This window comes from Schistocerca serialis, chromosome 4 (assembly GCF_023864345.2).
Source record: "Schistocerca serialis cubense isolate TAMUIC-IGC-003099 chromosome 4, iqSchSeri2.2, whole genome shotgun sequence".
In the NCBI taxonomy this organism is placed as follows: Eukaryota; Metazoa; Arthropoda; class Insecta; order Orthoptera; family Acrididae; genus Schistocerca; species Schistocerca serialis.
The window spans coordinates 18955296-18970275 of NC_064641.1; the positions used below are offsets into that span (position 1 = coordinate 18955296).

Genomic DNA, 14980 nt, shown 5'->3' on the forward strand with positions numbered 1-14980 from the left:
ACTAGAAACAGCAAAGCAGTAGTTCCACAGACAGAGGCAGCACCAGAAACAGTAGTTCCACTTGCAGAGGCAGTTCTGCTGACACCAGTAGATGCTCCAAAGTTTGCAAGGAGAGCAGCAGAAGTTGACAGAGGGATCTTTGGATCATTAGCCCACAAACTAATTCCTGTTCCCATGATTTGAAATATATAGGCCACCCACTCCCCCTTAAAAGTGATTTTGAGCAGGAGAAACCTCAACTGAAAGAATTGTGCCTGCACAAAAAATAAAAATTTCATATTTTCATCCAGAATCTGCTAAGTGTAAGAAACAAAAGTTTAGATGTACAAACTTTCTTAGGACACCACTGACTAACTATAGATTTGCTTTGTGTGGCAGAGCATTGACTCAGAGATCATGAAGTTTGTTGTTTTTTACCTTCCAGGCTACCATTGTGGTGATTATTTCTGCAAAAATAATAGGAAGGGAGATGGCTGTCTAATTCTTGCCAGACACAATGTTGAGTGTAAACCATACAACGCCAAACGATTGCACTGTGGAAAATGTTTGAACATGTAGCAGAAGATATTAAATTCATTAAGCTTTTATTTTTGTGCCTTTACCAATCACATGATGGTAGCATACCAATATTCACTTCTAAATTACACACAGTGCTAGAACTCAAGGGCCTGAAGTGTCCTAAACTATGCTTTGTGACCTTAACATAGACGTTTTAAAAGAGACCTCCGCTTGGCAAAAACTAGTTACTGTGTTAAAATGATACAACATGAAAAACATGGACCACAAAACTACCAGCACACACACACACACACACACACACACACCCACACATGAGCATCAGTGGGCCACAAAGCTGGGCCTGGCTGGAGGGATGTTTATAGTGCCTTTGATCTTGATAATAAGGTAGACTGACTGATGTGTATTTTGCAATGTAGCGTTACAATGTAACATTTCCAATAAGGATTACATGTACATGGCACCAATGCAAAAAAGTGGTAAGAAATCTCTTGGTAGGGGGACGAAACAGCAGACATCTGTCATCACCAAAAACATCATTCCAGTGATATATACTGCGTATTGTAAGTCAACGGGTGTGTAAAGGGCACAGCAGTGTAGGGCACATGGGCTGTACCATTCTGTAGAAGAATTTATGAAGGCATAACAAAATACATTTTTAAATATCGTAAGTCTGTAGTTGATTTAGTTCATTCTACCAATGTAACTGTTATTTTGCTAATTATGAGTCTAAAACAACAAAGTTAAATGTTTTCTTAAGTACTGTTAAGTTTGTAGTTAATTCATTTCATTCTATATATGAAGTTGTTGTTTTTATTATTATGAGTTAATTATAATATTTAAACAAATTGTAACTATGAGTTGTTTCATATCCACATGTAACAATGCACAACAAGATTTCTGGGTTCAATAAAAAACAAATCAAATGAACTTGTTGGGATCAGCTTAGAGGCATCTTTATACAAGTGCACCTTAATACAAAAACTTCTCCCCATTGTTGTTTGTATACTTGAGGAAATTAGCTTGCTCCTGGCTAGAATTCTTATATCTGAAGTTTGATGCCTTCTCATATATTTTGTGCTTTTTTCAATTTTGTTTCATTTACGGTGCTCTACCCTTCATCTTGTGACAAATAATTCCGCACAGGGTCATTCTTTGTCATCATATGTGGTCAGAGTAGACTCTTGTACTGTAGAGTAATTTTACTGGCAAACTGAAATTTAATTTCCATTCTTAATTGTGAATGTGGTTCTTTCTTGCATTCACTCTTGGCTGTAGTTGACACAGCTGACATTAGGTATAACAATGTCAGTTGTATTTTCCACTTGATGTAACTCTTTTGTTTGAAAATAATTTATTTTATCCATTATGTAATTTCGAGCATTCTAAATAGAGTAAACTCACTATATAATTTAAAACAGCATGTAAGCATTCATTGCTATTTTAAGGGTAAAAGCAGTTGTTGTTGTTATAATTCAAAAGAGAAATTATTTTCCTCCTCTGAATACATAATGTGTTACAGTGCTGTTATTTCTTATGTGTCTTATGATGATGATAAATGTTGCATCGCTGTTTCTTTGTAGGTGAAGAGATTTGCAGAGGCATTCTTTGTTTTGGATAATCCACGTCAGTCTGCTGCAGGATGCTATGATGCAAACTATCAGAACTACCTTGCTGTGTCAGAGATGGTGAGGCGCTCTCGCTATCTAGCATCACTACCTCCACTGCCAGTGCAGTGCAATGAGCTGGATGGTGACATTAACACACTGCCAATAATTTTTGAGGACCAGTACCAGGACATGGCAGAGTTTGCCAGGAGACGTTCAGTTGCAGGTCGCAAAGCTGGAAGTGGTAAGATAATATCATTTAGCTTTTGGTCAGTTTATGCTGTACTGCGTTGGTTCTTACAACATTATGGAATTGTTTATATATAACGTAATTAATATGCATTCAAGAATGAAATCTTATATTGGTATTTTATGTTTGTATAATCACTGTGTGTGTGTGTGTGTGTGTGTGTGTGTGTGTGTGTGTGTAATATATTCATGCATGCGCATGTCTGCCTTGTATAAATCAAGACAACATTCTATCTTAAATTCACATATTTGTATGGCTCGTACCCTTATTTGTGTAGTATCAGCTGTACTTGCCTCTGTTTACTCTGTTTTACCTGCTTTCTTTCCTAGGTAATCTTATGAAAGACTTTAAACAACATTGTGATAAATCTCTAGTCATGCATACTTTTCTCATTTTTAGTGAAACATTTAAATTTTTTGGATTATTTTTCCAATTTCATACATGTTTAAGACTGAATAAATAGTATTACATAAGATACTAACATTTTTTTTAGAAGTGACCTCTGCTCATCTATTGCATAGAAGATATTAACATAAATTTTACTGACAGAAAATTATTCTATTTTTCATTGGCAGACCCATTCCTGAGTGGTACTGCTGATGTGAAATCTGATCCTATTTGCCCTCCTCTACAACAACAGGAAGATTGTAGCTGCGGTATAGTCGCAATTCTGGAATCACGGTCACAGAAGATTTTACCCCCCACATCACAGCAGCCTACAGTGCAGCACACACCTTCTCAGAAGCCAACTACACCTTTAGTACCTCGTTCTCTGGGTTAGTACGCATAAAGAAATTACTGCTTGATGATGAAAAGGCTAAGGAAATCATACTCTTATCATGTCATGGCTGATGTTAACATTCTGGTCATTTAGTTTCTACTGCCAGTGCCTCATTTTGGAGATGAAATGTAGTTCACTGACTTGTCATTGTCAGTGATCATAAAAAAAACCTGTACTGCCACATATAAGGTATATTAGTTCATTCTAGTGATGCCAAATTTATCTGCAGATAAGTTCAGCTGTCCTGTTAGTACCATGAGGAGCTGTGTAATATCCTGGCAGTGATTCATGTTTTCATGTGCCACATCTTCCCAATGTTCGCAAATTATAAGACTCAAAAATGATTCTGCTGTGTCACAACTGGTATGACATGGAGCCATTCTTCCACATATTGCTAATAATTGATTTTGGTTTGTATCGTCTGTCACCATAACTTAAATCAACTGTGTATGTAACACCATGTAGGTGACAACTGTCTTCAGGAATCTGTTCACTGTGCTGCGTAATACTGAGAAACCTGTGAGTGGTGAAAAATTTTTAAGAGCCCTCCTTTGAAATACTGTGCATGGCATAGGAAGCACTGTTTTAAACAGCTTCTATTTTGGAGTAGAGGGGATGACCACTATCCAGCAGTGCAAAATGATCAATTTTTCAAAAGTTGTGAATTCATTGTCGCTGTACTACGTCTTTTCAGACAACACTCCAGTGTGGAGCAACAGGGAGCAATTGCAATACTCTGTTCTGGTGGGGTGATACGCTGCAACCACTTGTTCTGACTACAATAACACACAGGTAATAACAAACGCAACATTTCATTACTTCAAGAATACTGGTACAGGGAAACACCTGCCACGGGGTGGCTGCACTATCAGTCAGAGACACATAGGCTGAAAGTAAATGTATGACTGAGAGCGAGGCTGGCTGAGCCAAACTCCTAAGCTGTCAGTTGGGCAGTAGAGTACACTACAAAGAGGCTGTGCGCATCCGAGAGCGGAGGCCTCTGCCGGTGCACCATCTTGCGACTTCTGTGGTGCGCCATACAGCTGTGCACCCAGTTCGCAGATGTGGAGCCTTATGTGGGTCACTACACCGAGAAAAACGTGATGAAGAGAAAACATTAGAGCTGCCCCACAGAGCACACGTGCACATAAATATGAAACCAATGAAGTGCTCAGTTTGTGATACTCCATAAGCTTATGTACTATGGCCTCTCAGAGCTTATATTTGTGTTTAAGGAGCGTATATCACATTTAAATTGCACTTCCACCTTTTCCAGATGATGATTGTGCAGAAATTGCAGGCCAGACTTGGCTATTGAATTACCTATACATTCCAGAATGAGATTTTCACTCTGCAGCAGAGTGTGCGCTGATATGAAACTTCCTGGCAGATTAAAACTGTGTGCCGGACCGAGACTCGAACTCAGGACCTTTGCCTTTCGCAGGCAAGTGCTGTACCAACTTAGTAGCTCAGTTGGTAGAGCACTTGCCCGCGAAAGGCAAAGGTCCCGAGTTCGAGTCCCGGTCCGGCACACAGTTTTAATCTGCCAGGAAGTGCCTATACATTACTCAACATGTACATCATGCAACAATTTAATAATTTTTTTTAACATTGTTTATGTTCGTTGATGTGAGAAATAAAAAAAAAACATGTTGCATTCCCTACTTCATTCTCTTTGTGGGTGATCCCCCCTCCCTGCAAAGTAGCCTATGCTCTTTCTCAGGATTCGAGCTATCTCCTTACCAGATTTCGTCAAAATCAGTTCAGCAGTTTAGTCATGAAAATAAACACTCGTATAGTTGCTTTCAAATTCATAATACTAGTATGGATTACACTGCCAATATAATACATTAGTTTTGTAACAGTACTAGAAAAGGGAAGTTGCTACTCACCATATAACGGAGATGCCGAGTCGGGATAGGCACTACAAAAAGATTCACACAATTATAGCTTTCGACCATTAAGGCCTTTCTTTGTCAGCAGTAGACGTGCGAGTGCGCACACACACACACACACACACACACACACACACACACACACACACACATATCTGCCATCTCAGAGAGCTGAAACTACATTTGAGCAGCAGCACCAGTGCGTGATGGGAGTGGCGACTGGGTGGGGGTAAGGAGGAGGCTGGGGTGGGATGGGGAGGGGGAGGGATAATATGGTGGGAGTGGCAGACAGTGAAGTGTTGCAGTTTAGACGGAGGGCAGGAGAGAAGGTGCGGAGGGGGGAAGGGGTAAATAGCAGAAAGGAGAGAAATAAAAATAAAAGAAATTAAAAGACTGGGTGTGGCGGTGAAATGACAGTGGTGTAGTGCTGGAATGGGAACAGGGAGGGGGCTGGATGGGTGAGGACAGTGACTAATGAAGGCTGAGGCAGGAGGGTTACGGGAACGTAGGATGTATTGCAGGTAAAGTTCCCACCTGCGCAATTCACAAAAGCTGGTCTTGGTGGGAAGTATCCAAATGGCACAGGCTGTGAAGCGGTCATTGAGATGAGAGATATCATGTTTGGCAGCATGTTCAGCAACAAGGTGGTCCACTTGTTTTTTGGCCACAGTTTGTCGGTGGCAGTTCATTCTGACAGACAGCTTGTTGGTTGTCATGCCTACATACAATGCTGTACAAGCTAAGCTGCAACCACTGCATTAACCACAAGATCTTCAGTGTGTTCTGGCACGTTGGTGAGTGTGCATGTGTAGCCATGTATCTGACTCCATTTTTACTCCTGTTAGCAGAGAAACCCAGTGTTTCCCAGGTATTTATTTATTTAAATCTTCTATCAGTTGATCTCCTCCTCCTCCTCCCCCCTCTCTATCTTGTCCTCCCCCCTCTCTATCTTGTCCTCCCCCCTCTCTATCTTGTCCTCCCCCCTCCCTGTATCCTCCTCCTCCTCCTCCTCCTCCTCCTCCTCCTCAGCCTCCCTCCCTCCTCCTCCTCAGCCTCCCTCCCTCCTCCTCCTCAGCCTCCCTCCTCATCCTCCTCCTCCTCATCCTCCTCCTCCTCATCCTCCCTCCTCCTCCTCCTCCTCCTCCTCCTCCTCCTCAGCCTCCCTCCCTCCTCCTCCTCCTCCTCCTCCTCCTCCTCCTCCTCCTCCTCCTCCTCAGCCTCCCTCCCTCCTCCTCCTCAGCCTCCCTCCTCATCCTCCTCAGCCTCCCTCCTCATCCTCCTCCTCCTCATCCTCCTCCTCCTCATCCTCCTCCTCATCCTCCTCAGCCTCCCTCCTCATCCTCCTCCTCATCCTCCTCCTCCTCATCCTCCTCCTCATCCTCCTCCTCCTCCTCCTCCTCCTCCTCCTCATCCTCCTCCTCCTCCTCCTCCTCCTCCTCCTCCTCCTCCTCCTCCTCCTCCTCCTCAGCCTCCCTCCCTCCTCCTCCTCAGCCTCCCTCCTCATCCTCCTCCTCCTCATCCTCATCCTCCTCCTCCTCATCCTCCTCCTCCTCATCCTCCTCCTCCTCATCCTCCTCCTCCTCATCCTCCCTCCTCCTCATCCTCCCTCCTCCTCCTCCTCCTCCTCCTCCTCAGCCTCCCTCCCTCCTCATCCTCCTCATCCTCCTCCTCTTCCTCAGCCTCCCTCCCTCCTCCTCCTCAGCCTCCCTCCTCATCCTCCTCCTCATCCTCCTCCTCCTCAGCCTCCCTCTTCCTCCTCCTCCTCCTCCTCAGCCTCCCTCCTCCTCCTCAGCCTCCCTCATCCTCAGCCTCCCTCATCCTCAGCCTCCCTCATCCTCATCCTCCTCCTCCTCCTCAGCCCCCTCATCCTCCTCCTCCTCAGCCCCCCTCATCCTCCTCCTCCTCCTCAGCCTCCCTCATCCTCCTCCTCCTCCTCAGCCTCCCTCCTCATCCTCCTCCTCCTCATCCTCCCTCCTCATCCTCCTCCTCCTCATCCTCCTCATCCTCAGCCTCCCTCCTCCTCCTCCTCAGCCTCCCTCCTCCTCCTCCTCAGCCTCCCCCCTCTCCCCCTCCCCCTCCTCCTATCCATAATCTCCTCTTCCTGTCCCCCCTCTCTTTCCATCTCCACATCCCTCCTCCTCTGCCTGGCCATCTCATCATCTCCCCACCACTTCCTCCCCCATTCCCTGTCCATCACAGTGACATCATCCCCACCCCAACCCCAATGGCAGGTTGGTGCTTGCTACCCCCCACAATATTATTTATTTACAGATGGTAAGTAATAAGTGTACAACATTTGCCTGAAATTGATGCAGGGTCTTAGGAAAAGATGATGAGCAAGTGTGCATCACACACACTTTTTGCACACATACATGTCTGTTTCTCTGCTGTTTTACACCATACAGCTCTAGAGACAATGTTAACTTTATCTGTGATATTTAGCTTCATGGTTTGATCATAGGTCCCAGAACATGTTGACAAAATTACTGGCTCACTGCAGTGTTCATTCTCGTGACTTGGTGATGCACCAAACTGTGTAAATAAATGACAAATTGCACTTCATACTTTTGAAAGTATTCCAAGTCGACTAAATACAGGAAATAAACACCAATGGGTTTTTTCTGAATATTTTTTGATCACTTGTAATCCACACCCCACCCTTCAGTTGTAGTGGGCAATCTTACTTCCACAGTATTTTTATACAAGTAATAAGTCATCCACCAAATTTGGTTGAGATGCGCCAGGTGTCCCTAAGTCATGCTTAATTATCACCCTGTTTTTAATTCCCACCCCTATGGGTGGAGGTAGACGTTAACAGCATAGTGCTTCTTTACAGATAGTAAGTAACCAGTAAACCTCCGATTCTTTAAAGAACCACCCCCCCCCCCCCCCCCCCCCCGCCCAAAAATAAAACAGCATCAAACTTCTGATTACTTTACAAGTGAGTTAACATGTTCCGTATTTAACATTAAGGATGTAAGTGAGAAAAAGTTGAAAAAAGTTTTCAAATTTTGTGTAGTTTAGTACAAGTCACTAAGTGTTCCTATTCTGAAATATTGGATTAATATAATCTCAATACTTGCACATGGTGTGTTTTGCTTCTTTTGCATCCCTTCTCACACCCCTTTGAGAGTTAGGTGGTTCTTAACATTCTCCTCTCACCCCCCAACCTCCACCCCAATCCCCGCCACCAGTGCTTCTTTTCAGATAGTGATATGTGTAGAAAGTTTGGTCGAAATCGAGCAAGTGGTTCAGGAGGAGATGTTGATCTTAAATAAATACATAAATCGAGCAAGTGGTTCAGGAGGAGATGTCGATCTTAAATAAATACATACATACATACATGCATATATACATTTTTATAATCTGTAGAGATTAAATCCTTGAAGCATTTGTAGATGTTGCCTTTGTCAAAATATTCTTACATTGCACTCTTTTTTAGTAAAGAGAAACATTTGCCATGATGAAGAGTAATTAGTATACGTATTACAAAATATTTATCAAAATATCAAGTTCTTTGAAGATGTCTCTCCAGGATATTCTGAAATCAACGCTGGATATAATTATTTTATCACACTTTGCTATATTTTGGGGGAGGAAATCTCTGCAAGTCAAGTAGACCCAAAAATTATCCTATAACTCATCAGTGAGTGGAATTATGTAGAATAAATTACTTTCTGGATAGCCCCTATCGTAACAATTGTACAGCCCTTCAGAATGAAATTTCTTACAGGAACCAGATGCTTATGCTAATGTTTGTTTTAAAAATGATATGAAAGTATGGGTCATTTGTACACTACAGATCAGAAGTCAGACATAATAAGTTGTGTGTGCAGTTATTAAATGACAAGAAAAATGAAATACAATTGCTTGAAAATTTAACAGTCTGTGGAAAGAAAAAGTTCAGGGCCTAACATTTTGTTCATTTAAAACTAGTAAGGTAAGATTTTTCCCTGTCAGTATGTGGTTTCAGTAAGCTGAGAAAACAGTTTTTCCAACAAGAACACAGTTGGAAACAATGAAACACGTATTCCTCCAATGCAGAATCTCCCATGTCCACAATTGTTTGTGGCTCCAATTTTTGCCTGAATTGTTGGTTTGTGAATTTTCATTTTGGGGCATCTGAAAGTAAGGGTGTATGCAGGAAAACCATGCACAGTATAGAACTTAAAAGATTTCATTCATCAGGAAAATGTGACAACTGATGCAAATTTTACAAAGATTAATGGTTAAATTTGTGTACTGGTTTCAGATGTAAATGTGGAATGACAGACTACATGTTTTCGATATTATTTTCTGTACATAACATTTGGTGTCTGTGTCTTTAATTGCATGAATGTAACTTTTCACTCTGTGTGTGTGTACTTTAAAGCCATATGTTTCCTCCACTCCTCACATTCTAAAATGCATACATCCTGTGACATAGAAGAAATGTTCTGCTTGGTAACCCATTTATTCTTTATTGCTCACTACAGCTTTCCATGTGAAAATCATTTTAATTGAGGTAGCCTTATCACCATTATTTTTCTCATAATGTGTATTGCTTTCTTTACTTTGCCTATTTGCAGGACAAGTATGTGTTTAAGCATGCAGTAACTTCTCAATATTTGTGTGTTTTCTATAAATTATAAACTAATTGTAATGTTACTTTTGTGTAGACATGTAATTGGAAAATATTGACTTATCTGTAATATTGGAATTTTGATCTCAGTTCCCATACTTGCAGAAAAGTAATGATGAATTAAGGATGGATCTGTCTTTTTGCAAGTACACAAATTGTTGTTTTGTGTATCATCCAAACATGTTTCACCACAGCTGTGACATCCATATATATGTAACTAAAAACAAAGATGCTGTAACTTACCAAATGAAAGCGTTGGTATGTTGATAGGAGACAATAAAAAACACACAAACACACACACAGATTTCAAGCTTTCACAACCCAAGGTTGCTTCATCAGGAAAGAGGGAAGAAGAGAGAAAGACGAAAGGATGTGGGTTTTAAGGGAGAGGGTTAGGAGTCATTTCAATCCCGGGAGTGGAAAGACTTACCTTAGGGGGAAAAAAGGACAGGTATACACTAGCGAGTGCGCGCCCACACACACACACACACACACACACACACACACACACATCCATATCCATCCGCACATATACAGACACAGGCAGACATATGTAAATGCAAAGAGGTTGGGCAGAGATGTCAGTCGAGGCGGAAATGTTTGGTGATTCACAAAGTTTTAAACATCACTGCTTGGTTTAGTGACCATTCATAAATTAAAATTGAAACAAATGAGCCCTCGGTCACAATTTTTAGTCTTATTAACCAGGTTTCAACACTACTAAGAGTGCCTTCATCAGAATTTAAACGTTTAAAGTGGCCTATAACATAATTATAAATTTATGGGAAAATATTTTTTATATGAAAGTGTAAGTACTGACTAACATTACAAGACGGAGACAGTACTTACATGTCATGTATAAAATACATAACAGGCCAGAAGGGCTTTAGTCACAAATTTAAAAGAAAAAAGAAATTATTATTATTATTATTATTATTATTATTATTATTATTTGCAACCTGTGGCTGTGCAGGTACGAGCAGCCTAGAGTTGCTCACCTTCATGCATTCTTTTTTAAAAAAATTGTGACTAAAACCCTTCCTGGCCTGTTATTTATTTTATATGTGACACGTAAGTACTGTCTCTGTCTTGTATTGTTAGTCAGTACTTGCAGTTTCATATAAAAAATTTTCCCATAAATTTGTAATCATGTTATAGGCCACTTTAAATGTTTTAATTATGATGAAGGCACTCTTAGTAGTGTTGAAATCTGGTTAATAAGTCTAAAAATTGTGACCGAGGGCTCATTTGTTTCTCTCTCTCTCTCTCTCTCTCTCTCTCTCTCTCTCTCTCTCTCTCTCTCTCTCTCTCTCTCTCTCACTCTCTCTCTCTGTTTCTTCTTCTTCTTCTTCTTCTTCTTCTTCCTTTTTTTTTTCACATGACATTTAGACTCTTTATTCATTTGTTTGTGAGAGGTAAACTAATCATCATTTTAGTGCTATGCCAGTGACAATTTGATATAAGAATAAAAAACAAGTGTCCAAATTCCAATTTATTTACATTCTACTCGAGTCATTGGGTTCATTTTCTGTCTCCAGTAGAATATAAATAAATTGTGTTTTGGACTGTTACTTTTTATATCAAGTACAATCACTTAAGTTCCAGCATCAATTACATAAGTACTGTGAAAGTTCCTGAGCTACGCATAATGGACTAGTCTTCTTTCTGATGCTGCATTATTGCGACAGTGGATGCTGCCCATGCGTACTAGGCTGCAGCTGGCCTCCCTATGGCTAAAACACACATTTTCCGTTGTGGCTGTATGCAGTTGATGAAATGCTACAATAGCTGTTTTTACATATTTTGTTAATGTTGTTCATAGACATTATTATTGAATGCCTGTTATAATAAGCATAGAAGTGACTCATCATTGTGGGTTATGTCAGGATTTTTGTTAACACAACGTGTATCTACTGAGGTAAAGGCAATATAGTGAAAAGTCTCAACGATATGTTGTTTTCTTCAAGCAGATGTTTTTAAACATGAGTATTTCATTTTATTTTCCTTCTGCTATTGACATTATCTGCCATTTCTATTTTAAAACTAATATCGAACGTTTTCTTAGGTCTGCTAGGTGTTAATGAGCAGCAGCTAGCTTGTGATGTCCTGAAGGCCACTCTAACACTGGGACCACACAGGGGTCGGCAGATGCCAACCTCTGTAGCAACTTCTGGGGGAACACTTCCATCACACCGTGGGGCCTCTGACAGTGAAGGGCTGCCTGGTACCAGAGCAGCTTTGCCAACACGACACAGCAAGTCGTTGGACCAACTGAAGACAACTGGTACATCAACAGCGCCTCAACCCGTGGTATCTGTATGCCCGATTCCATCACAACCGAAACTGGTGCCAAATGCCGCAACACGGCGAGTGGCAGTTGGAAGGTGGACAGCCGCTGACACATCTACTGCACTGCCAACCTCTTCTTCATCTGCCCCCAATCCTTCTCTGGGTGTTCCTCACATTCTCGGTGTAACACGGTCCTCGTCCACACAGATACGGCGCGAGAGAAGTGTCGACTGCTTGGAGTTACCGGCAGTAGGTGCGGGGCGATCTACTGCACCGACTGTCCCTCCTCCGATGCCTGCAACATTGCCACTCCCTCCGGGCCACGGTCTTAAAGAAAAACTGAAAAATAATCTCCGCTTAGAACTTAAAGTGGCTGACACAGAAGTGGTTGGTACTTCTCCCTCCACAGAGTCTGGTGATTCGGTTGCCAATAGTGCATTTAAGAGGTTGGAGCAGAGTGCAAGTGTGCCTTTTAATCTCAGTGAAACCACAGACCTAACAATGAAGCAATCGAGAAGTACGCCGTCAGTTCCGAGTGTCGCAGTGTCGCAACGTGATCAGAGGATTCCAGATGACATCGAGCCTCTGCGGTTCACGGCTAGTACCGGTGGCTCGATGCCCGATTTAGCAGGACCTCTTCCACCGACGATATCTCCTCCGAAAGACACCCCGTCTGAGCCGGAGAAGTTGCCACGGACTCCTGCAGGACCTACAGAGCTCAGCAAGATAGAAGTAGGATTGTACAGTTCAGCAGATCCAGCCTTGATTTCTGTAGAGTCAAGTTTAGTCGAGCCAGTTCCAACAAGTGTGAGACCGAAACCTCGTTCCCCAGGAAAATCACCTTTGTGCCCTTCTCTGTCCTCACCTCCCTCCTCTTCTCTTTCTGACATAACATCTGAACAGAGTGGATGGGTGTCTAACTCTAGTGGAAGAACATCTGGTGATACATCCAGTGGTCAGTTGAGTCCAGAAGGAAGTGATTTTGTTCCTAAAATTTGTATAGAACGTCGTTTGTCTAGCAAGCAACATCGAGTAGTGAACGGAGATCAGCTGCGTGCCAGATTGCAGGAGCTGGCAGAGCCTTTAGATTCCAAACCGCCCTCAGTGGAACATCCTTACGAAGAGCTTAGATTGCCTCCACCAAAACAATTCCGGGATGATCCTCCTCCACCAGAACCTTTCAGAGATCCTCCGCCGCCTCCTCCTCCACGATCTGTTCCCTCTATTACGAGGATCAAGCCAAAGACCTCACCCCCACTGCCAATTGACAATCTTCTGTATCATGTGTATGAAAGTGTGAAAGAAGTTGAAAAGAAATCCTTAGAACCAAATGTGCGGATTTTGAGTGAAAAAGAAACTGAGAAAGATAAATTAGTGAAAGAGAGAGAGATACAATCCCAAGCTCAAAGTGCATCCTCAAAAGTAGAACCAATAGCAAGCAAAAAAACGCCGTCTCCAAAGTAAGTGCTGTTTACTTGTGAAAAAAATGTTGTTTTCTTTATTATTTACTTGGAAGATGTGTGTTTTGGAATGGTAAGTACTTGTCTAAAAACAAAGTGTATGTGGTTTCAGCCGTTGAAGTTGGGGCAAACAGTAACATCAGAAGAAGGTAAATGAACTTAGAATTATATAATAGATATGAGTTATTCATCTAAGTACTTATGACAGACTGAAAGTGTTGAAATGCTGATACACAAATTATTACGTCACTGATCAGGGCAAAAATAGTAAGTTATTAAAATAATGCTGCCAGTTGCTTTCAAATGATACATGTCTGTCCCTCATTATTTTTTCACCGTCAGCCTTATTCACCTCTGAGGTCATATTTATATACAGTGTGGTGCCAGTCTGTTACTAATTGCTCTCAAATTGTCTGTATAGATGTTTCATACTTTCTTACTTTTCAAATACAAATTTATTTCTCATTTACCTTTACAGTACTAAAATTTGTTACTTAGTCATTTCTAAGTTATCAATGTTGCTTGGGCTTTCTCAGCTGACTTTCGAATCATCTACTTTCTTCTGTTTACTTTTGCATCTATACCAGAGGAACACATTAATCCCCAAAATATTTTCCGTACATGTAGTATCTATTGGTAATGAAGTATCATTGAACTAGTGTTACTGCTTGGTGTAATGTAAATGAACATGCGTCTTCTTAAAGTGATTTTGTTGTGAATTACAATCAATATTTAGATAGAGTTTTGGGTTTATTATCTATTTACAGTAAAAGTAAGTAAACATAGCAGTCCAATCTAAAATGACATCTTTCTTTCTTACATTTTTCTACAAATAATTAAAGCATTCAACTAACGTATTAATGTTTATGATGGCACATTGGTTATGGTGGCCATTGTTTCTGGGCATTGTTATTTTTTATGATAATAAGTTTATCTGATTTGTATCTGTAGCACTTTGAGAAAATTTCATTTCAGAATCACCAAGACCTACTGGAAATATAAATAAATTTATTTGCTCCCAGAATGTAACAAAACATGCATGATCTTAACTTATAATATTTTACATATAATTCTAACAATGTAATGAAAAAGATAGATTGCTACTCATCAAATAGTGGAGACATTGAGCTGCATTCAGGCATAACAAAAAGACTGCTAGACAAATAAGCTTTCAGCCATAAGGCCATTTTCCGAATTAGACAACATACACACACAGATCATGCAAATGCAACTTGCACCGACACATGACCACTGTCTCTGGCTGCCAAGGCCAGTCTTTCCATCTGACCCAACTTCTCTACTCATCACACATTGTTGAGTAGTGTTCCTGTCCACTTAATTCGTTTCTTTGTAGCATTTCCTGCAATTCCCACAAGTGGTTTGGACCTTGTTGTGCACCACCACAGAATAAATACAGGGTGGTAGAATAAATACAGGGTGGTCCATTGATAGTGACTGGGCCAAATATCTCATGAAATAAGCATCAAACGAAAAAACTACAAAGAATGAAACTCGTCTAGCTTGAAGGTGGAAACCAGATGGCGCTGTGGTTGGCAGGCTA

The 14980-nt window shown here is 41.2% G+C and overlaps 1 protein-coding gene across 2 annotated transcripts in view; it reads left to right on the forward strand.

The window, feature by feature from the left end:
* The window catches only part of LOC126473532 (protein FAM135A), a 572632-nt gene that overhangs the window by 473707 nt on the left and 83945 nt on the right, over positions 1-14980 (forward strand). For both annotated transcript variants that reach the window (XM_050100643.1, XM_050100644.1), the window contains 3 exons: positions 2100-2367; positions 2949-3149; positions 11736-13419. In XM_050100643.1, the coding sequence (XP_049956600.1) occupies positions 2100-2367; positions 2949-3149; positions 11736-13419 (2153 nt within the window). The remainder of the gene's footprint in view (positions 1-2099; positions 2368-2948; positions 3150-11735; positions 13420-14980) is intronic.